At 41.8% G+C, this 24,597-nt stretch overlaps 1 protein-coding gene across 5 annotated transcripts in view; it reads right to left on the bottom strand.

Annotated features, from left to right (window-relative positions):
* Positions 1–24,190, bottom strand: part of ITGA6 (integrin subunit alpha 6) — a 42,343-nt gene extending 18,153 nt beyond the window's left edge. For 2 of the 5 annotated variants that reach the window (XM_059475513.1, XM_059475514.1), the window contains exons 1-5: positions 19,510–19,732; positions 4,729–4,856; positions 4,211–4,290; positions 2,210–2,465; positions 630–761 (exon numbers count right to left, since the gene is read on the bottom strand). In XM_059475513.1, the coding sequence (XP_059331496.1) occupies positions 630–761; positions 2,210–2,465; positions 4,211–4,290; positions 4,729–4,856; positions 19,510–19,709 (796 nt within the window). In that variant the 5' untranslated portion in view covers positions 19,710–19,732. Of the gene's footprint in view, positions 1–629; positions 762–2,209; positions 2,466–4,210; positions 4,291–4,728; positions 4,857–19,509; positions 19,733–21,395; positions 21,453–21,577; positions 21,619–24,089 lie in introns of those variants that run through there. The other 3 variants (XM_059475516.1, XM_059475515.1, XM_059475517.1) reach the window with 3 other exon arrangements.
* Positions 24,191–24,597: the final 407 nt, after the last annotated feature.

Genomic DNA, 24,597 nt, shown 5'->3' on the forward strand with positions numbered 1-24,597 from the left:
AAAAATGCAGCATAGCCTTTTCAGTCTATCGCCCTGGTGTACAGAAAGGTCGCTGGCCTAAGGACATATTCCTGCTTTCTTGACTGCACAAAGAGCAAGAGATTCACCTCCTGCAACACACACATCAGTAAAATATAAACAGCACTTATATTATGGCATTTTAAAGGTCTGTTAAAAGTCACTGGAGTTTTAAAAGCATAAATAATAGAAGAATTGCACTTACCTACCAGGAGAGAAAATCTACAGCCTTCACCGTTACATCCAGAAACTCAAATTTTGATAAACTTTCTGATACTACATGGCAGAGACTGTGCAACTAAGGACTACAGACTCATTCATTGTACTGACCCATCACAGTGATTATAATCACTCCTGGAGATTCCATAGGCCCTTGGCACAGCTCTTGAATCTCACATTACAACAGCAGCTCTTCTAGGTACCTCAGCAGTCTCATCTTACACTTAAAACTGGCCCATAAATGTGGAGGGAGGCTGTGAATTATCCCAACGAGTTAACATGTTACAGGGTCCACAATGGAACATCTGCTCCCACTTCAGATCATCACACCAGGCTGGGATCACAAATGTTTAAGACACCTAAAGAGATTTACCACATGTACTCAATCCTACCTAAGTAACTGTTAGCTGGAACAGGAACTAGATTCTTATCCTGGCGGCTCTCATCACCAACTTCGTAAGGCCCATCATCAAAGATACCCAGATCATAAAATGTCTGATTCCTTTGCTCTGCACGAACCACCCCTGAAAAAATGAAATGATAAAATAAAAGCAAACAAATGATAAGTGAGAAAAATAACAAATAAATGTTCCCAACTTATATTAATTATGATGAATGACACAGTGACTGCTGTTAAAATGGGACAACACAGAACAGTGCGCTGGTTAGTGTTTTGTTTCTGTGTGCCAGAAGCTCACGCTGCTCTACAAAGAAGTCATACAACGATCTGGAAAACATGGGATACTAATTAAATTCTCAAAAAAAAACCCTATTGAACCTGTTTGGTCATAAACCACCAGTATTTCTTAGCATTATAAAGCTTCTCTTAAAAAGGAGATAAAAAAAACACAGGAGTTTTTAAAAAATTACATTTCATGATGACAAACACCAGCATTATACTTAGAAACAGTATTTAAGAAGAAAAAAAGCTATTGTTCAGTAAAATGTGTGCTTCCCTTTTATCAATTGGCATAATTAAGGTTTTGGCAAGCACAAACATGTTTTTCCATTACACAGAAGAGTACTCTTAGGACTCTACTAGCACTTCTCTGCAATTAAAGTAAAAGGGTGTCTGCACTCGGTATGCTGTTTCAGGTCAGGCAGATTTTGTTGACAGATACATGGAAGATTAAGTTTTCACTAAAGTACACCTTGTGCCAGAGCTTAACACACTGATTTTGCACGGTTCATACACCAGGCACAGGTGTACAAGGTGGAAAAATGCAGTGCTTGGAGGATCAGATGTTCTCAAGAGGAAAGTATTTACAGCTGTTGGTGTAATAAAATGTGATGGGAAAAATCACTTCTAGAGACTGAACTGGGCATTTAGATGCTTCTGAACATGAACTAACAAAGAATATCCAGGGTTTTTTCCCCTTATGTTTTGGACAATCTCCTAGATGACACAGAGTACTTGGCTCTTAGATTATCCATGAAATTTTACATGGACATGCATGGATTTAGATATGAATATATGTAGTATTGCTGTTACCTTCCTGCAACCCTTCAATATTTATTTTGGAATGTACTGGTTTCCACAAACTTCACGAAGAATAAAGGAGAGAATATTGCAGAATAAACAGAGTTCAGCAGCTATCTAACATTTGTTCAAATGCAGAAAAAGAGCTGGTCAAGTAACTCATAAAAATTTAGTAGTTTGTTCCTGTATGTAAGTGTCCAAGTAAACTCTCAATCCCACCGTAAGATTAAGACTAATAAAGGGAAAAACTGCTGTACATATGTGCAAAGTTCCATTATTCATAAATACACACAAAGATATTTAAAGAAACTTCAGTTAAGTGTTGATATTTGGATACTTAGAAGCATAGCATTTTGTAAAAACAGAGTAAAATCATTACATCCCTATAATCTCCTCTTCCCTTAAAAAAAACAATTAAAACTCTGGATTCGACCTTTGAGAGCAGTCTCAGAGGAAATGGGAAGGGTAGGCAGGAAGGAGGCCAAGTCATACCTTTCCAGTTGTAAGTGCCTGGGGCACCAAACACAATATAATGATAGTCTCTAGTAAAAGTAGCAGCAACACCTTGCTGACAGGAACCAAACTTCTCATGGCCTCTCAAACGACCATCACAAAAACTCCACACTCCATTATCCATATCATCCTTAATAGTGAGGTCCTGGCTGAGCACATAGCACCTTCCAATGATATCCCGGGTTTCCTGCACTGTGTTTACATGCTGCCTTTTCTCATAGCGATGTGCGCACGTCTGCAAGACAGAAGAAACAACGTGTGATGTGTCTGTGTGTCGTGCATGGCTCAGCACAGAAGGCAGCGCTCATGGAGCAGTGCAGCCCCTCCTGCTACCAAGGCACCCTGCAGACACACCCAATGCAGAACGCAATGCTTCCTACAGGCAACACGTGGGAAAGGTTGGGCACCTACAGGTACAGGGCAAAGCAGGCTGCTTCATGGTGAAGGACAGCCACAGGGTTAAATCCCTAAAGCCCTTCCTGACACTAAATCCCTCTCTTTCAAGAAGTAAGGAGAAAACCACCCTCTCTCAAAGAAAGAAGTGGCTGTTTCCCAACAGCTCTCAAAGGACTGACACACTCGTGCAGGACACAAGAAGCTGGTTCAACTACCATCTACCCAAGACTATTCAGAACCTGCCCCTTACAGAAAAGCGCCACTAAGCAGAGGCTGAAAGCTTCTGCAGTGGAGGGGAGGGAAGTTGCTCCTACTTCCCCTGTTGGATGTTCCATTTACAGGGTAAATGTCACTGGGGCAGAGCTGAAGCACTAAACACATCCTGTTCCTTATCCTTTCAGACTATCCCCCGAGAAAAGAATTTTCATGAAATATTTAAAACAAAGGATGAACAGCCATTGGCTAAGCAGTGTAAACACCAAACCATTGTATAAAAATGTGAACAACCAAATGCCTTTGCCAGCAGTGTTTCTGGAAGACTCAGATGTAGCAGGTTGTGTGAAGAGCACAAGCAAAGTTTGTCTCAGCTGACAAACCTGTTCTATGGTTCCTATCAAGGCCTGCATGTTATGCAAACACCCAGCTGCTCCACATTAGAGCACTGCAGTACTGTCCTGCTGCAGTGACCTCCAGGCTGCTCACACCTCATCTGAGAAGTGCATTCCCCACTCACCACAAAAAGACAACATGGCATTGGTTGATGAGCGATTATTCAGTGAACAGGACTGTTTCTATGTGTTCCTTCCCACTCTGGGTTCTGAGGCAGACCAAAGCCAGTTATTACTGCCTCTAAATGCTTAAATAACCAGATACACTTCCAGAAGTCACCTCCCCCAGGTTTGGAAGCAGTGACATTAACCTCCAATTAGATGAGGAAGCTTCACTGCACACATGTTTTATGATATATGTTTTATCCTGCAGCACCACTAGAGGTTTTTATTTAACTGAGAATGTTACTTTTTAAACTCTGTCTCTCATAACTCCCAAAAACCTTTTCTGTTTAATATAAAATAAAATGTATCAATGTATTGTATAAAATAAAGAATAGCACGTAGTCTTACTGCAGTGCAATGACCACATTAATTCACAGGAGCTACTCAGTGGAAGTCCCTGATAAAAGCTAAAGTGAGGCTCATCATCTTGGAAAACAGGCTAGTAATAACCTGCTACTTTTACAGCCTTATTGAAGACACTAGTCTTCCCTATTTCTGCAGCTACTAGTAGTTAAAAGAAAAAAATGTGTACATGACTAAAAAAAAAAGTGTACCCCTTGAAAATAAACTGTCCATCCTAGATTGTTTAAAAGGTTATAAAGAGAGGCTAACTCATAGAAAAATAATTTAAAGCTCTCACAATCTCAAATGCCTTATTTTGCTAAGGAGACATTTAAGTCCTTGCCTAGGAGAAATCAAAGGAGTAAACTTAGGCAAGTTCCCTTTCAGCAAGCTGCACAGAAACACAGACCATTCAGAACATGTACTGGAGACCCCAGACATTTTTGCAAGTCAGTCCTTTAGCACTTACCACCACATTTCCTCCTGGCCCCTGACTCTGGACAGTTACACCCATCCACTGATCTTCTTTACTCTCCATCTTTGGGTCAGCTGCAAAGTATCATAAAACAGCTTGAAATATTAACAGTTCACTACACTTTCTTTTTTCTGTTTTTTTGTTTGTTTTGGGTTTTTGTTTGTTTGTTTTTTCTTGAAGCCCATGTCAGGGGAGACTCTTCATACAGAACTTCATACAGACAGTCTGCAGGTGGCAGTGTCTGTACATGTTATCACTAACAGCTTCCATTTTATTAAACTTCTAGCCTATTACTTCACGTTACACCAATTTACAAAACAGTAAGAATCAACACCAAGATTTAAGCATCTCGTAGTAACTTGGCAATTAAGCTACGACTTACTGTGATGCAAAAAGTAGTTAGGTATAAATCTCCAGAAGAAATTGTCTGATACACTGCCTCAGGAAAGGACATCAAACAAGAACAATCGGTCAACTGTTTCAATTCAAAACAAAAGCACTGAAAAACTTACTTTCCTCATCAAATTTGACACGCAGGCAATTTGTACTTGGAGATGCAATGTCACAGCTGTACAGCCCTCCTGTTCTGTTGGCTTGTTGGGCTGGAAAGGCCTTTTCCCGAGGAGCTCCAACCAGCAATCTGCAGGGAAAACAAAGTGATTTAAAGGAATATGTAGAAGGAATATTAGAAAAGAGAAAGGCAACAGAATTAGGAGATGTTTTCACCATGTTGCTAGAGGTTTGACATGTCCACATTTGAAGGTGGATGAAAAACTACACCACAGCACTGCTCTTTTAAAAAGAGAAAAGGGGGGAGAGGAAGGAGAGAAGCTGTATAGCAGTAATGCAGATTACAATTATTAGACCTGCAAGCCAGTACCTGTATTGTTATTCCTGTAATTGTTGTTGCAATATTCTCTGAGAGTGGTTGATAAAAAGTCTGGCAGTTTTGGGAAAATCATCTTTTTATCAGGGCATCAGGTGGTACATTTTACTAGAAAAATGTACCATTTAAAATGTACATTTGAAAAATCAAAATTCTATTATAAAAGCCAGATTACTTAATTTAAAAATAAAAAGTGTGCACAGAACTCCAGAAGTATGACATGAACCATGCATCAGTGTGAATTTCAGCATGACTGCAGTAATACAAATGAATCAGCTCATATACTGAGCTGTGCTACGTGCTCAGCAGAATCCTTCCAGATAGAGGACACATTCCAGTCATTACTCTGTGGCTACTTACTCTGCTGTGATTTAATAGAAGAATTTTAATCAAGTTTGAGCTCATTATGCCAAAACCAGGTTAGCTTTTTCTGCAGCTATGCATTTTAGCTTTCTCATTGGCAAGCAAAACCTCTTTCTGCAGGTCAGAGGTAGGGGTAGAGTGAGGGGATGCTCTTCCAGCTATCACCATCTCCTTATAGTGGCAGATGAAACACAGACACTAAAAACCTAGGAACTTTTCCTCTGCAAATGAAGAGTGACAAAAACAAATTCTTAATTTCTCTTCACCCATGCTCACAGTATGATTCATTTTATTTACTGGGACTTTTCTCCCTGAAAGTCTGTGGACATGGTCTACTGTAACTACTTTCACTTAGGTTTGAATGTCCAAAATCATGTTCCAGAATGCATATTCAGATAACAAAATAATGCCCCAATGTCAAGAATGCAGTGGGAGATGAGAAGCCAAGATACTCCAACACACAGACAATTTTACTGATTTTCCTATCCCCATGGTAGGTTTGCCTTGTTACTCTACAGAAAACAGAAGCTCAGCCATACAGTATACTGAATATAAACATCTCTGAGCATCAGTTCCTGTCAGAGACTTAGCTTTTTATTGAGTTATGATGACTTAATATCTAATGTTTACCATGAGTCCAACGTCAGAGAAAAGCAGAGAATTGCTATTCCTCATGTAAATAACAGAAACAGATAATTCTGACTGTTAACTTGAATCCTAATTTTCCACACACATCTTGTTCAATACTTACTATAACCTAACTGGGCCAATAACACTGCACAGGTGTTAATCTACAGAAAAGTAACATAATAAACCATTAATATAATTTAATTTAAAATAAGCATCTAACAAGTGACAGTGTTGGGGGAAAAAAAATCTGAATTCTCTCAAACCCTGGCATAAAACTTCAATGCTTTGAGCTCTAGTTATAATTAAAGCATGTGTTTCCCAATTTCAAACTGAAATTCTGATTTTTAACCAAATGAATCAGTCCAGTTGCCCTATTGATTAGAATTATTTTAATTATTGATTTCTCTTAATTATTTCTTGAAGATACATGATAATAACTGAAGTCCCACTGCCAATTATGAGCATCACTTGACTTAGAGGAACAGATTTACTCCCTTACAGTCCCAGATTCATGGCCAAATATAAGACAATCCCCCAAGATGAGAGCTCCAGGACTGGTGTACGATGGTTTAACGAGGTGCCCTTACTGAGAGGCAGGCTCAGGGGGCGCTGCCTGCCCTGCAGACACCAGTGACCCCGGCTGTACCCGTGCGTGTGACAGCAGCTGTAACACAGCAGGGAGAGCCGGCCCCGCTCTCCAGACAGGGAGCAGCAGGGCAGCACATCCCTCCAAGGAACCCCAGGGCACAGCTACACCCACCCTACCTCACTGTGCCGTTACATTGCACCCCAACACAACAGCTGAGGCAAGAAAAGCTCCGTTTCACCAAGTACTACTCAAGTCTCAGAAAAGGCATCAAGACATCTTACTGACTTCATCTGCATCTGGAGCAGACCTTTAGATAAGTGTGTGTAGAAAACATGCTTCATAAGCCCACATATCTCCAAAAAGCAGAAGAAGGTGAGAACTCACTGCCCACACTCAGGTAGGCACCATGTAACTAGAGGTCCAACTCCAGGTACACAAACAGTCTATGAACTGAAGATCTGGCTGCATTTAGAAGAACCAGTCAGATTCTGGAACAGCATGATTTACTGAATGCAACATACCACATTCCTCTGGACTGAGGGTGAGAGTGCATTAACTGCAGAGGAACTACATCCAGCACTAAAAGTGCCACTGCAATCACAAGTTTAATACCCCAGGTCAACACTCAGCACAGCTGAGGACACAAGGCTTACCAAACAGTGTCCCTACTGAGGGGGGCAAGGAGGACAAACCTGTCTGTCTGTCCCTGCAATTTCACTCAAATTCTCCTGCCCCACTGAATGCAGAAGCGGGGTATTTTTATATCTTGTTCACTGTTACCGTGCCAAGTGCTGTGGGTGGGACTGCAGCCAAATCTTTGTGGGCCTATTTGCAGAACAGGTCTCGGTAGGAAGTGTACCTGGTTAGCACAAAACATTTCTGGGTATCAGGCAGAAGATGGAGACCATGTGGCCTGCGCCTCACCTGGCATTGCCACCCCCAATGCCACAGCAACACACACCACAAGCCCTCCAGCTGATTTCCTGCACCTAGAGGCACCATGGCATACTGAGCTTTGCATTTTCTTCACTACTTTATGCTTTGAACAACCAGCATTCAGCAAGAACAGTTGGGTGAACACTGAGAAGAAAGGGTGTAACTTTATTTAATCAGATATGGCCCAAAAGAGTCATTAAAGTCCAAAGTAAAATACATGAGCTTTCCATTTCAACACATACTACTGATTATTAAGCAGTAGGGTGCAGATTTTAAAACCCTCCCTGCTTTAATTGGTAATTCTTGAAATGTTTAGTAGGTAGCTGTGGCTCCTTCTCAGCTAATGAAAACAACAGTAAGAACTGGGAGTGGTTTCTGCTCACAGCCATTTGAACTCCCTCCAATACTGCTCATGAAACTATCTTGGTTGCTTCCAAAAGGAAAGTCAAAGTTAAGATGCGAAAACCATCTCAAAAGAAATCCAGAAATCATCCAACCTCCTGGAAGTATTCCCTTACTCCACAGTGAAATTCTTTTCTTCACTTACAGCCTGGAACTGTCCAAGGGTAACATATGATTTTCGCAACATACTTCAGAGATGAAAAATTATTACCAATTCATTACAGTTCTATTGTGGAAAAAACTCTCAAAAGAAATCAAGTAAAAGGAGGGTGAAGATCTTCAATGTTTTTTAGAGTAAATATCCTGTTCATCAAAGTAGGAGGCTCCCAATGAGTAAATTATATTTTGATTTAAACAAATACAAAAAATACCACAGTCTGCACCGAACTCAGATACTCTGCTATCTCCCTAAGTTTTCTTCATTCCTTAAATTCTTTCTTTTTCCATGGTGTCCTTCTACCCAAACAAGGCACCACATCTTTGCCAGCCTTTCTTTAAAAGTAAAAGTAAACACACCCATAGTGCCTGCCCTGAGCCTTAACAGACTGGAGTAGAAATCATGAAAGTGTTTTCTGGGTAAGAAACCATTAACCACTTCCACATATAAGTGAAATAAAGTAGTCACTGGTCTAAGTAATTTCCAATTTTGCAGGCTCCTCAGAGCACAAGTTTCAAATGGAATATTGCTGTTCTCAGGCAACAATGCTGCCACTGCAGACTTTGCACTTCATTATGTTTTCAGAAAGACTCCACAAGGGGGGCAAATTTGGAAACTGACAAAGCTAAATGCCATGAAATGGCTCACCCTTGACTGGACAGTTAAACTCCTACATCCTTTCTCTCTCCCACTTCCAGTGCTCTCTTGGGAAAGAGTTTCACTAGATTAAGCAATATAGAGCCACCAGCTCAAACTCACTTTAAATTTTACTACAAAATCACCATCACAAGTCATCTATCAAATGTTTAAAACCTCCAGGCAGAGACCCCTGATCACAATGTGGGCATCTACAGCCCTCGACCTGAGCTGTATTTTCACTCCTCTGCAATGATTTGGTCTCACCTGTTCTTAAAATTAACAAACACAGAAGATGGATGCATTTAACCACCAAAATATTTCAACATAACTGAAGTTGGTCAGTGGGACAGCCACTGTGAATATTGGTGGCCCCAGCCCTGCTTCCTGCTTGGATTTGCCATTCCACAGAAGAAACAAGTTACAGGACAAGAGCACCACAGACTAATAAGCACAGAGAGACTGTCCCTTCACACACTGGGCTGCTGATGGGAACTGGAGCTAAACTATGGGCTCCTCCAAAAAAAATCCTCCCCTGCAAAATACAACCAGTAACTGTGTCAGCAGGGAGCTTACCTGTGATGCTTTTCACAGAGACACCCATCACGGTCAGTATGCTATTAACAGCTATTTTAAGCGACTGAATATTTTCCTGATCTGCTGCTCCACAGCTAAACTTTGGAACTAACAGAGCAAAGCTGTGGCCAAGTACATCATTAATGTACTCTGTTGCCTGGAGGCTTGGCACTTGAAGGACTGCAATTTTCATTTTATTTCTTCAGCCTTTTTTAGGAAACAGATTATGACAGAAGCTGGAAAAAGAAGCCAAAAACTGCACAAGGACTAGGGCAAGCTAATACAAAGCAAAACTGGAACTACAAAGATACCTGTTGTTCTGGAAAGGCCGCTTATTATTGACTTTCTGAAAGTCACATGGAAAAATAAACACTTTCCCATCACAGTCCAGAGCCCAGCCTGTCTGGATTTGAAACAGGTTTTGCAGATTTTATTTCCAATTCCAAAGCATTTTTCTTAGAAGAAATGGTACAGTCTGCCCCAAGTTTGTGTTTCAAAATCCAGTTTTCCATTTCAGACACCACTCTCTGGCTTTAATCAACAGATACCTCATAGATTTCATACTGTCAAATAACAAGTGCAACCTGTATACTACCTACAGGTTTAACATCTCCCTTACAATCTATACATTTTTTCAGATTTAAAAGGAAGAGCACTCGTGCCAGGAACAGACTACAAACTGGTACTGTAAAATAGGTATCATACAGCTTTATAATTAATTTATGATAAACCTACAGGAGAAATAATGTTAAGGGGATTTTCACTCAGGTTCTCTAACATGGCAGGGCCTGGTACTGCAAGAAATCTTCTTAAAACAACATGTGGTTTAACTCGAAAGTGACAAGCGCACCATTTCAAGAAACTAACTTGGGAGCCAAAATCCTGGCAGTCCTAACTCAGCCCCCGCCCAGAGTCACCTTGTCGGCACTGGAAGGGCTGAACTACGGGAGTCCCACCCCTGCCAGCTGGGCACAACCCAGCCACTCTCCTCTGCAGGCGCACCAAGCTGCAGCTCCCAACAGCAGCAGGCCAGGCACGCAGGAACAGCTGCAGCAAAGCAGCCGGGGTGAGCCAGCAGCCCCCAGGCACCCACAAGCACAGAGAGCCGCGTCCGTCCCGCTGTTCCACATGGGCAGCCCTGCTCGGCTGCCAAGAGCCCCCAAGCAGGGCAGGGCCCTCCCCGGCCATGGCCTCGCCCAGCGCCGCCCCCGCTCCGCGCACCACGGGCCCTGCAGAGGAGCCGCTGTACCGAGGCTGGGCTGCGATCAGCGGCCTGTGAACATGGCTACCTCTGCAGGCCTCACAGAAATTAGGAATTACTGTCTCCTGCACTTGGGCTGCTGGCCATTCATGCCATAGAAAACCCCAGAATTCATTTAAACTTCTTCACGTTTGCAGGACTTGTCTTTGTATCCCCACGAAACGGCATCCATATAAAAAGTTCATGAAAAATTAAAGAATTATCACATCATATATTAGGTACATGTTTTAGAAAATAAACAAGAAAGAAATAAAAATATAGAAACAGTTGCTCACTTTTTTTTCTTTGGGGGGGGGGGGGGACCTGAAAGCAGTGCCCACAGTAAGTATTTGAAGGCACTACTTGTTTGAGAACTAACAACCTTAACAGGCATATACTGTTCATTCAATGTGCCAAAAGCCATTTTAAAAAAATTATAGTAGTTCTAATTCAGCACAAAACAAATATTTGGGTTGAAATGTCATTCCTCTATTTCCTTCACAGAATGAAGTACATAAGTTTCATTTATCACCATAAATAAAGTATTAAAAGGCCTGAAAGAAGTACAGCCAGAGGGATGGACATTTTACTGTAGAATCAATGGGCAATATGAGACACTTCTGCAACTAATACAGCCCTGCAGAATTGAAAGAGCAACTGCTCCTCATGCTAACCCAAGCCATATTTCCTTCTCTCATCCATCTATTTATGAGATTCCCTCCTGCTCCTCCTTTTCCAGACTTACCACCATCTCCCTCTGAATTGTAGGGAGAATACCAAGACAGGTAGAAACCTCCTACACTGGATACACAACCACATAAATTCTGCCTGATTCAAGGTCTGAACAGAAGTTTATCACATTTAGTTACAACACACCAAGCAGCACCCCGGGGAGAAGGAAGCTCACCCACACCAGACCAACACTGGCACCCCTGAGCTGAGCTGTGCCCTGCCCAGCTGCCAGCCTAAGCCTGCGGGACTACAGAGCAGTACCCTGTGGGAGGGGGCTAAGGAACTCTCCATGTGCAGGAAATGCGTGGACCTTCCTGACAGGTAATCCCTAATAAGAGCTTCAGACAATGAGTACATGAACAGCCATCACACACACACTTCAACAGCCCGAAGGCACTTGCATGCTAGAGCACAGTTCTAAGTATTCCTTCAGTCTTAAAGCCATCATAGCCCTGGGCTAAATGCCTATAATCGGATCCACAGTTTGAGTAACACTTTTCTTCAAGCCATGAGCTTAATGACAAAGGCAGATGTGTCACTGGGTACATGACGCATTATGCCCCCACGCCTTCAAATTAACCGAAAACACAGGCATTCAAGTCGCTTTAAAGAAAATCACTCCAATAAGGTATTTCCCTAGGAGAAACAGGTCATAGCCTGTGCAGCTGGGATGCTCAAAGAGCCCTTTTTTTATATTTCATGCAGATACTCAACCACTGATCAAACAGATCAACAGAACTAAATGACACATTCACAAGAAACTGCTCTTTATACACATCTGTGGAAGAAGAAACCATTATATTTTACTATGAATAGGAATGTTCAAACTGAGAATTTCAACCAGCTTTAAAAACTTAAGAACAAGATTTTTTGCAAAAAAACTTATGTTTGTGACTGTGCCAAGAAACCCACTGCAATCTCTTACTCTGTATATTGCTACTCCTCCACATGCACACATACCTAATTTTTACACACATCCCCTCATACATGCTTTTTTTTTTTTCACTCCCTACATTCTCACTTGAGCAGAATTTAGAATTAGGTTTTTTTCAGGTATTTTTAACACCCTATGTTCCTGTAAGCTGCATGTTGTACAAATACTATTGCAGCTATTTCTAGGACTACATCTGATCTGACAACAGAAGTTTTCTTCTGCTATATGCAGGAACACATCTTGGCTGGGAAGAGAAACTTGCATCTTCAGCAATATTCATGGACCACACCACATAATTATCAAACATTTCTCTAGCAGAAAAATAAATTGAGTGGATAAAAAGATTACAGGGACTTGCAAAATTACACCATATTTGTAGTAGCAGCTACAGGAATTGGCTGTATAAGAAAAAAATATACCAAATTTATTTTAGCATCTTTGGCCAAGACAAGATGGTTTTCACTTGAGGGTTTTTCACACTACACAAACATGGATAATTAAAATGGCTTTTCACACACTCTGCTAGACATCACTAACATCTAAGAGCCAGCAGACTAAACCATTATGCAGCTTCAGCTGCACTGATGACAAAGTGCAAGGCTAACAAATCTTTATAATTCCCTTAGCAGAGTATTGTGAAAGGAGCAGTAAGTAAAGGACACAAAAAATTCAACCTCCCATGATGATGGTGTCCTTGCTATCTGCAACAGCTGCTTGCCACTTTTGACCACTTCAGGATAAACATGCATTTCCTTCAGACCTTTGACCCACGCATGTGCTGCTGAACAAACAACCCCAGGCAATACAGGAGTGAGCTGTCTTCAGCATATTTGCAATTCCTTGTTTTTTTTAAGATTTATTTTATAGACCTACTTTTGAGGAAGGTGACAATGACAGATGAATCATGCAGAGACTAAGCATATACAGCTCCATTTCCAAAAAAGTGTCATCTTCACTAAAAAGGAAGTAACACTCAGTCTGAGACAATTCTGCCATTCCTATGGACACTAGCAAACTCAACAATGCTGATCATTCCTGTCTGCTGCTCTCTATTTCTCAGATGACCTCCAAACACCTTGAAAATAGAAAACAAATGCAAGGAATACAGTTTAAAAGTGGCCTAGAAACTTGCTAGCTGGCAGTGAAATCCAGTGCAGGATCTCTCCATGTTATCCTGGAGGGACTGGAGTATACATTTTTATGCTGTAGATGGCATCTTGACAGGGCCCATCCCATAAATCCCTCCTTCTTTTCTCCTTGATTCAGCAGATCTCATTTCCTAACACAGTCTAATCATCCTCACACACATTAGCTCAACTCCTTAAAGGACATTACCTATTTTAGGTGCAGTTCTGTAAGAGGAAACAAGAAAAACAGCCACTCCAGCAAAAGCAATCAATGCATACTAGTAAATGCTCCAAAAATCTCAATGCAAGAAGCAGTACCTTTTGCCTTTCACTGTTATTTTGGTACAAAAATCTGTCTCAGGTACTTCACAGCAGAATACACACTGCCTGTTGTTTAAGCTAAGCCAACATAACTGCAGTTTTCCAAAGTAACTGCTATGGGATTCTCAAAATAATCTTAGAAAATGTGATACAATACATGAAACCCAAGAGAAGTGCATTTTAACAAGAATGCAATACCTTAGATGCAAGAGCTGCAAAAGGAGCCTTAGTAACCTATGGTATAGTTAATTTATTTTTAACATACAGAATTATTCCCTTAAAAATGGAAGCAAAACATTTTTTTCCATGTTCATATTTGTTTTCTAAGCCACATTCTTCTCCCATTACTTTCAAAGCTTGGTTGTGTATATTGCAATCAAAAATATTTAGTGCTAATAAAGGAATTATTCAATGTTTTCCAGACTATTCTACATAGTTCTTTCATCAAATATTCGTGTGCTGTTACCTACCCTTGCAATGATATACAATAATACAATGATAAGGTGCTCATTTTCCAGCTGATGTTTCACAGTACAGACCACCATCTGCTCATTCAATAATATGGATTTTTACTTACTTGCTCTTAGACTGACATTTGCCCAATAGCCTTATCTCAGTCTTGTCCTTTCCACAGAATATGCCCTCAAAATGTGGCATTTTTACAGTTATGGCCAGAATGACTCATCTAGACCCAGGCTGGTTCTGAAATATTTAAACAATGATTTTAAATGCAGCTCTTTCAAAATGACCATGCTATCTCCAATGAGAATTTACCAGAATGCATTCCTTATAAAACTTACAGTTGCTCTGGCACATGCAGGTGGAATTTAACAGGGGAAAAAGGAATGGCCCATGCTGACTGATGAACAGCTTACTGCTGTAACATGACAGGCAACCCACTATGCTAATTTCATTTATTTGATGGAGAAATCATACAGCAACAAATTAGATCAGTAATCATTCTTCTGTGCTTGTTAGGCCTTATGAAAAAAACATTTATGAGAAGCCAACATACCTGTCTGGCTTCTGCCACCGATAACCAAGAACATAACTCAAAATCAGTACTGGGAAAAAAAGCCAGCCTTCTGCAGTTTGCTCCTCCTGTAACAACTACACACCCCTTATGCAACATAAATTTGTCTTGCTTCTTTCGCCCCTGATATTAGCACAATGGATCTTTCTTGAAAATCTGTCTTTTACCACAACAAGTAAACTCTTTAACTACTCCTCCTTCCCAACCTCATTTGATCCTGACCTTTGCCACAGGACATCTATCTTGAACACAAACTCCTCTATTATCACTAAGAAAGCAAATAAGCATATTAAGCAAGTTATCCAATAATAGTCTGCATAGACAAAATCAGAGAGACACTCAAGAGAAGAAAATACAAGGTGCAGTGACACAGTAAAATCACAGCCTAAGAAAAAAGGAAATTTATTGCAAATCCTTTTTTAATTGACAGAAGCACTAACCAAGGACCATCACTATTACAGCTTTTAAACCTGAAGGTATAAACATGCATTGCTTCTCACCCAAAGTCTGAATTACACTACACCACCTCTGCATGCAGAAATTGTCATTTTTCGCTGCAGACCAGCATCATCCAGCTCTTTGTTGCTGGAGTAAAGTGTCTCTGAGCCCAAGCCCCAGAGAACACAAAAGTACTGGCTAAATGCCACAGAGGATGCACTGCAGCAGCAAAGCAATGCCAGCAGACCTGCTGACCTAAGGCAACTCTGTTATGTATTGATATAAAAGCTCACAGTAGAGACATGCAGTGTCAGCAAAACCTGTGACAAGTAAAATTTTCAGTAAGACACTGCAATTTTTAGGATTTTATGGCCAGTAATAGTCAGTGCAGTCTTGACATAAAGTGCCTATCCACAGCTTTCAATACAGCTTTTCAGCTGATAGGAGAATCCTGAATGTTAGTAACTACAGTGTCATCCCTTCTAGCCTTACACAATAACAAGAAGCCTACCTGAATTCAGCTCCATACTTGCACTGAAAATATTATCAGAATTACTTGCAAGTAGGTCTTTGTAGGTCCCTTGCAAGGCAGGATAATTTGTGATTCTATTATTCTAAACCACAAATAAAAACTGGCTAATGGGTGTTAGGTTCACACTTGGACTGACCTTAAGGGTCTTTTCCAACCCAAGTAATTCTAGGAGTCTATGATTCTATGAAATATACAAATTCTTGATGTTTGTGTTCTAATTCAACATGCTTAAGTCATTGTGAATTACAACCAAACTGGAATGGATTTGCTGGACACCTTACATGGAGTATGCATACATACAGACTGTATCTCCATATATCCTATAAAATTACATATATGTGACTACATGCACTACATATATAGTGAGTAGCTAGTATTTACATTTTTATTCTAATAGTAATATATTTATAACATATAGTAGCTAATAAATCCATAATCAGTGTAGTCCCCATCTAGAGATGCTGGATACACTCACATTTTCATCACAGGACCACTTACATTTTAACCATGTTTCTCCTATAGCTATGCCCCAGTCTCAGACTCCTCTAAGTTACAAAACTCCTTTCAGTCTGCAGGTGAAATGTGCTGCTGCTGTGCCACCACTCCCCTGCAGAACCAGAACTCCCTTTCATCATATTGATAGATTAAAAACAGAACAAACTTACACAGGGCAATAAGCCCAGCTCCTTTAGAGCTCCATCAGCCTTTTCTCCTGCCTGATTCACTATGCTTGACAATGAACCAGAACCAAACACAAAAATCCAGGGATACTGCCTTGGTACCTCCAACAATAATGTTCCTCAATGCACATAAAGTTTGTATTCAGCTGTCTTTCACACCCACACACCATTAGCAGTCCACTTTCAGTCACCATAAACTAAAGCTTTTCTCCTCTCTAACAAACTTTCCAACTCTTCTAACCTGAAGATACTCAAAACCAAAATCCTGTTACTAGTTCATAGTTTTATACTCAGTATTATTTACAACTAATGTCAAAGCAATTGAACAGTCATCTGTTCATAACGCTGAAAGTTAAGTAATTCATTAGCAAACATGGCATTTGTAGCTAACACTAATAAATTAATTTGTCATTCAAAGCTAATATGAAATCCACAGTATTCTGTGACTAAGAAAAAAAGATGGTCAAAAGTAAATACCATGTTTAATCAAAGGCTATTTCAGCTGTACCTTTATTTGTCACACTTCCTAGACATTCTCCACCCTCATCTTTACAGAGGATTATTGTAATGATTAACACTGAACAATCCTGTGTGAGGAAGAGGGAGCCATTTCACTTAACAAATGCTTAAATGAGGTAAGAGAAAAATGACATATAATTTCGTTTGTTTTACCAAGCCTTGCTCCAAGCCATTAGCCCTTGAATACACTCCATGTATTTTACCTTTTACCTCTCATTTTCTTGTTTTTCCAAAGATGGACTGAGCTTGCACATGTCTGTGCAACCTCTTTCTAATTTTGTAAAACTGGAGGGGTAGAAAGGCGCTCAAGCTGACAGGTTTCTTTGAAATGAGGGTCCCTGCCAGAAGGGATTCCAAGTATCACTTTTAATTACACTTCAGAATGAATCGGGAGTTTTTGTATTTTTGGCAACTGCTTAACAGTGTTCACACTCTAAATGTAACTGAGTTTTGAAATTAGCATCCATTCAAGAAGAAAGGGTAAAATAAATACTTCTATCTGACTAAGAGATAGCTGTACATAAATGCAGTTTTGCAGCAGAGGTAAGACAGACCAAAATACACCTGGGAATGCAGAGTTATTGCACCCAAGTCCTGCTGTTACAGGTAACAGGCAGCATGAAGGCATCAGACATAATTGTTTCTCAGCAGAAGACTTCAGTATGACCTCTGCTCCCAGAACTTTCCACCTTCCCCAAGTATCCGGACAGCAGATACCATTTGTTGCATCTATGAAGAATCAATCCATTTAGAAATTGCATGGCGTTTCCATGGAAAAGACCACACAAATCCTCTGGTATTAGCTTAACCTAGCTCATTTTTAAATGATATAAACATGCAGCCTAACATGGAACGCTTCTCTTCAAGACTCCCCAACAAACCTCCTGCTTCAGAAGACAGAGCTCACACAAAATGAGCTAAACACAACTTGGCCCCTAAGAGTTCAGAATATTTAATGTCTTGTTCTCTTAAAGCCACACACTACTACTCTTACAGACAAAAATGATGTTCAAAGTGACTACAACATGCCCATTTGACATAAAAGGTTTCATTCCTAGCATACTAGCCAGCAGCTACCCAGGGTAGCATTCCAATTCCTTATGCTAAAACTCATGGAGTTGAAAAATGGCCAAGATACCTCATACTCAGAAGCGCATGTCACCATAAAACGCAGTTTGTCTAGTCTGGTTTTGTCTCTAATAGAGACCCTTGCTTCTCATGAAAGCCTGGATTCAGAAAGCCATGTCAAGGCAGATAGCATCTGGCTCTGCTCTTTCCCCACACTGGACTGCCTGAGGAAGCACTTACTAGACATACAATACAGAACTTTCATGCCAATAATCTCTGAGGCATTTCAGCCAAATAGTACATACCAGCTTGAATACTGTGACTGTCCTTGTGTTTCTGCTGTTTCTTTCTTCTCAGTAATTGGCTGTCTGCATATTCCTCCACACTCATTCTGCCAGGACTGACAATACAACAGGAGACTAACAAGCTTCAGGCACTGCTTTCTTGGTAATACTAAAATGAGACCTGTGCAAGCATAATCCTGTCAAGAATTAAGACAAAGGCCTCTGGAAAGGAGCTCACAGATTTGCATTTCATTCCTCAGGATGCTATGGGTCATTTTATCTGCTAGATGGAAGATGAAACATGGGTGTATGTGATTTATACTCCTCCACACACTGTAATTTTTATGAAATCACACAAGAATGCAAGTATGAGCAAAATGAGCCTACAGGATTTTTCAACTTACCACCTAACTTTACAAAGAATATTATTTATTTTCAGCTTCCTTCTCCCACTAAATATGGATAATGAGCACATCTTGCCTTGAATTAAAACTAAATATTTGAGGAGGGTGCATTTATTTAACAACAATACTTTATGCTCACATTCCATCCAGCACTACTGGATAGGGTGGGGTCCAGCACTGCTCCGCTTTGGACACAAAGCAGCAAGGATGCTGAAGATGTACACAGGAGCCTTATTTTGTCTCCATAATTTCCCAAAAGAAGTTTCATGCATATACCACCAGCCCTGACTTATTCTTCTTAACTTCTTAGTATCACCTCTCATCTGCACTCCCGGGCAGGGATCTGTCTTGAACAGCAGACCCTGAGTTACCGATGCCGGCTATGCCCAGGGAGCCCAAACCCGAGATGCTGGGCAGGCTCCGGGGGCGCAGATCGCCGCCGCCCCGGGCTGCAGCCTGCCGGCGCAGGACAGCGCTGCGGCGGGAAGGGCTCCCAGCGGCGGCTGTCGCTCGCTTCTCCTTTCCAGCCCCGGCTCCCCGCAGGTCCCCGGGGCGGGGGCGGCCCCTCGCTCGGCCGCACGTCCCCGCCGCTCGGCGCTGCCCCGGCTCCGCAGCGCTCCGCGGCAGGTGCTGCCCCATCCCTCCGAGGGCCCCCGGCGGCCCGGCCCCGCTCCCGCCGCCGGCCGGACACTCCGGGAGGGCTGCCGACCCCGGCCCGCCGCCAGGAGAAGTTTCCCGGCGGTGGAAGGTAGGAGGGTCCCGGCGGGCGGCCCGGGACGGGGCTGGGCGGGGCGCGGTGCACTTACAGCCGTTTCTCCTGCGGCTGCAGCTGCCGGTGCATGGCCAGGGAGAAGCCGAAGAGGCTGCCCGTCTCCCCGCTCCAGCTGATCACGTTGTCCGTGTCCAGGTTGAAGGCGCCGGCCAGCCCCGGCAGGAGGGGCAGGTAGAGGACGAGCAGGGCCGCCATCCGCTCTCGCCCGGCACGGGAACCTGCTGCCAGCGCCATCGCCGCTCCCCGCGCTGAGCGCGCCCGTCGTGCCCCGCCGGCTCCGCGCCGGGCCCGCCCCGCCCCGCCCTCCGTGGGTGCCCGGCCCCCGGCACAGCACAAAATGTCCCCGGGCTAGGCCCCTTCCCCTGGGAGGGGCAGCCGAGGGCGTCGCCCCGCCCGTGAGTCGCCCATCACCTCCCGGGGCCCCCAGGGGGCTCCCCGCCTGCCGCGCCCCCGCTCTCGGATGTCTTTGCCCTTCGCGACACAAAGTGAAGCCGTAGCGAGGGCGGGTCACGGCCGCAGGTGAGGAGCGGGCCGTTGGGGAAAAGGGCAGAGAGCTCCCATGGCGGGGGCGGGATGTGTTTGAGACAGCAAACCGTGTCCCCTGCGGGGCTCATACCGGTCTGGCTGCTGCTCAGCGGCGTGTAGTCGGTGCGGGTACCGACCACGGGCATAACACACTGCCCAAGTGTGCTGAGGTTGATACAGAACTGTGGCCATTATGACCCCGGTATTTAGTTTGTATTCCCCAAAAAACATATGCAAGAGAAGAAGAAAAAAAAGGAGGGAAGAAAAAAAGTATCTCTCTTTTCTAGACTATTCACAGACCACATGAGAACAGAGACTGAAGACTACCTGAATCTCCTCCTCCAGCAATTCTTATCTCTGAACACATCTGAAACTTTCTTACTCCTACCTTTTAATTGTTCAAAAACAGTATGTGGGTTTGGATCCCAGGTCATTTTCTCTTACGCTTTCACCCATAACTCAAAAAGGTTATTTGCCAGCATACCTTATCAACTTAACTCACTCCAGAGAAAGAGATTTTGGTTTTTTAACAGAATCTCGGTTTAGTGCTCTGGATTAGGGAAGCAGATGCAAATTTTTAAAACCTCACAAATTCCAAGCATGATAACAATACTCAGTTGTTCTTTTCTCCTTGTATCCAGGGTACAAAGAGAGAAGCTAAGATTCCAGAGAAACTGAGAAAAGACCAATTGAGACAGAGCACTCAAATATGTTGATACTCCAAATAACTCCTTCTGAAACAATACTCTGCTCCCGTGGAATTAATCCAAGCTACTTTTTTCAGAGTAATTATTCTAGGATAGCTCCGTGCATAGACACGTCTTTGGCTCAAGTCCAAAACACCCTTGATCAAAAGAGGGGAAGAAAATGCACCAGAAATGTGTTTTTAATGTGGAAACAAAACATTTTGTTAAATTAGGCTCCCAGATATTTATTGCTAATAGAGTCCTTCCCTGCTTGCTCCTCCATGCCCAACTCCTTCAAAGTCTTAATCCAGTGTTCAATCACTGCCACAGCAGAAAACTGTACTGGCATAAATACTGCCCTATTTTCACTAAAGGACCTGTAAGAGGGAAGGGTCCCAGACTAATTAACAGCTATTTTACTACAATCCACGTATTTCACAGTAATTAGAAAAGATTTGAAAACAAGTTCTTTAAAACATTGACATCTGTACCAAAGTCTTAGCAGTCTGCCTTTTGGGACAATCAAAACTTGCGTGCTTCTAATACTCTTACAGTAGCTATAGTTACTTTTGAAGTAATGCTTGTACTCAACAACTTGCAAGAAGTCACAGAAGTACTTTCATCCAGAGCTTCCTGAATGATACTGGCACATTAGGTTTATCTGACTGCTCCCCCTCCCTCTAACCAGCACTGCCTGAGCATGTTGTACCTGTTTGTTCATATCCGCAGAGATTGCTGAGAGGAGACACAATTCTCTCATCTCCAGATGCAGTAACAAGCATTCCAAGACACAGCAACATTAATAATTGTCTCAAGGGACCACAGCAAGAACAACAAAAATAGAGTGTGTACAGGGTGGAGCAAAACTGCACACGAACAGCTTACAATTACCTTGGATGGTCTCTCATCATTTCGTACTATTTTCATTTGCTCTAGATGAGGAGAGAGGAAAAAAAAAGGTTTTATAAATATGTCAGTTTCCTTCCTTTGCTCTTCCTCCAAAACAAACATGCTGTGAGTTATCTGTAGCTAACAAATACTTCAGGAATTCCTCTTTTGTACAATTCTGGTATAAAGGGAGACCATATGAAGATTAGGTATGATGGCCAGTTAAACATGAGCACTCTGTTGTGCATAATAACAGCAGTTCTAAGAAATGCAATGGCCAGATCAAAGCAGTTTCTCCTTTTTGTAACAAATGCTCTGCTCTTGCTGAGTTTTCAAGCTGTCTGCTTATTAATGGTGTGTTGATACTCAGCTGAAGAGCTACAAGATGTCTGCATGTTATGTCTACACAATGAGCAAGGCTCAATGTGCAGACACACTTATTACTGCCAGCAATACTTTCCTCCTCTATACAATCGTGTAGCTAATTACAAAGTTTAAAAAATTCATTTCTGGAAAACAAAAGAGGTGGAATGCAGAAGCTACAGCTTGGCAAGACATTTTAAGGGTTTCCCTAGAAGAAAGGCAAGGCACAATGTTTTCCATTTCTGAAATTCTATCCTTTGTACCAACAATATACTACACAAAGAAATACACAATTTGTGGATGTTCAGCTGTGCAGCTTTAATGCAGCACATCAAATGGTCCTAAAAAGACAAAATATGTAAACATCCCCATCTCGCTTCCTTTTAAAAAATTGCTTGATTTCATAATTTCTTATTTCATGTAATTCCAGATGAACAAAATGATACCACCAAAAAGGTTTGGTTTGGTTCACTATACAAGTTCCAAAGATACAGCGTTGTTTCAATTCAGAAATAGAAACTAGATTTAAATGTTAGTAGCCTGAATGGTTGGACGGTTTCTCCTGAACACAATATGCATACCATTTCTATAACTTCATGTTCTAGAAAAATTATTTACATTTATTGAACAGATGCATCCTAACAGCTACAAGAAACACCTGCATTTTTATGCAGCCAGGTGATCAGACTATCTTTGCCAGTATGTCCTCATAGCTGTTCTTGGTTCCCTAACAATCATTAGAAATAGCAAACAGCAGCAAAGGAGATAAAGGGGCTTAGAATGGTAAGTGAAATAAACTTCTCAACACTATGTAAGCAACATGTTTTGCTTTAAACAATCTAAATCCAGAGCATTAAAATAGTTATATTTACACACTTGGAATTTTGACTTACACAAACATAACACTGATTGTATTTATGTCTCAGTCTCTTTACTGTCTTTTCAGAAAGGTTACCAAAATGCAGCTTTTTTACTAGTTGCTCTATTTAAACTACAGTTCCAAATGAAGATGTTACTATGTTCCTATGATGTCTAAAACAACAAGATGACATTCTGACATCCTTTACTTGCTTGTAACATCAAAATATTTTACCTTGGTAGACATAGTATTACACAAATAAAAATATGAGCCAAAGGAAATATTTCAGTCCAGACCTGGAATTTTGGTGAATACTGAGACCAGTGTGTACAGCAGTTCTTTCAGTCTTTTACATCTAGAGAATGTTTTTCCACCCAAGTTGTCAGGTACATTCCTTAAGTAGTTTTAGAATGACGAGAACTGTTTGGAGAGTAAACATCTATGTAAACATACACAGGGCACTTTATGAGTGTAGCTGAGCAGAGATCAGAGAAGCACTGGTGACAAATGGGAATCAAGCAGCCATAGTTTGGATTTCTATGGAAGGAATTAAAGATACACTTTCCAAACTACTTATAACCAAGGGATAAAATTGCAATGATTTTGAATGTATGCCTGTGTTTTAATTCACTAGTAACCTATACCACTATGTAAGATTTGCACCACCATAAGGTAAGATGAAGCTGAACCATCATTATAGATATCACAAGCACCTGTGCAGCCCCATTCTGTGGTTCTCTCTGAAAGACATTGATATACCCAAAGCTCTTACATTACCCCATCTGAAACTTGTATCCCTGACTGCATCCCAGACCCATCTATACCATTCATGCTTTTCTTGATCTGCCATATGTCCTGTACATGAAACCTTGCCTCTCTTGGAGAATTTTTCACCAGTGTAGAGAGACATAACCTGATATCAGATGCAAACTTTTGTGTAGTTCTAGGCAACTCTCCCTCAATGTGCATCTTCCAACTAATTTGCACCAAAGCAGCCAACAATGGCTTATAAGGAAGCAGAGTTCTAAAAGATAAAGGTATTTCTTGGGTAGGTGTTGGCAGAGAGGGAAGAGAGAAGGCTTACAAGAAAGTTATTCACAGGATCTCCCTGGAGATTTTCCCCAGGAATTTTGAAAGCAAGACAAACCTTCACAGGACATATTTTAACCCCATCAAGAGCCAGAAAGGATTATTGTTCAGGACTCTTTCACTCTGCTAGCTCACAGAGACCTGACTAAAGAGTCTTTGGCCATCACCCAGAACACAATTCCACACAACCTTGATAGCACTTACCTCCAAGAGCTGCACTGGGTGCTGCTGCTGGACAGGACCTGGCCCTGGGACAGAACCTGCAAGGCACAAGATCAGGAACTCCAGTCACTCAAGGCCTCTGGTGTCTAGGTCACAATCTGGCTTATTGTAACAGCGCAGCTGAGACCCCGAGCGCCTCTGGCAGCAAACTTGTGGAAACAGCTGCTTGGTCATTTGCACACTTGTTACACCTGTTCTCCCATCAGGTCCTGGATCACACCCAGCTGTGAGGCCAGCCAGCTGGCTCTTTGGTTTCCATGGGAGAGGTAAAACTCCCTCAGATTGCACAGAGGCTTCCAGTGATTCACAAGAACCATGCAAAGAAATCCAACTTATTTTTTTTTTCTAATTGATTTAATTTCTTCTATAGCCACTGTCTTTAAAAAGTCTACCATTTTGGTACTACAGCCAGCTCATTTGCATGTGCCAACCAAACTGTGTCTGCCACTGATTCAACAGAACCTGTGGTCAAGACATGTTTAAACGTGGT

Source organism: Ammospiza nelsoni, chromosome 7 (genome assembly GCF_027579445.1).
Source record: "Ammospiza nelsoni isolate bAmmNel1 chromosome 7, bAmmNel1.pri, whole genome shotgun sequence".
Lineage (NCBI taxonomy): Eukaryota > Metazoa > Chordata > Aves > Passeriformes > Passerellidae > Ammospiza > Ammospiza nelsoni.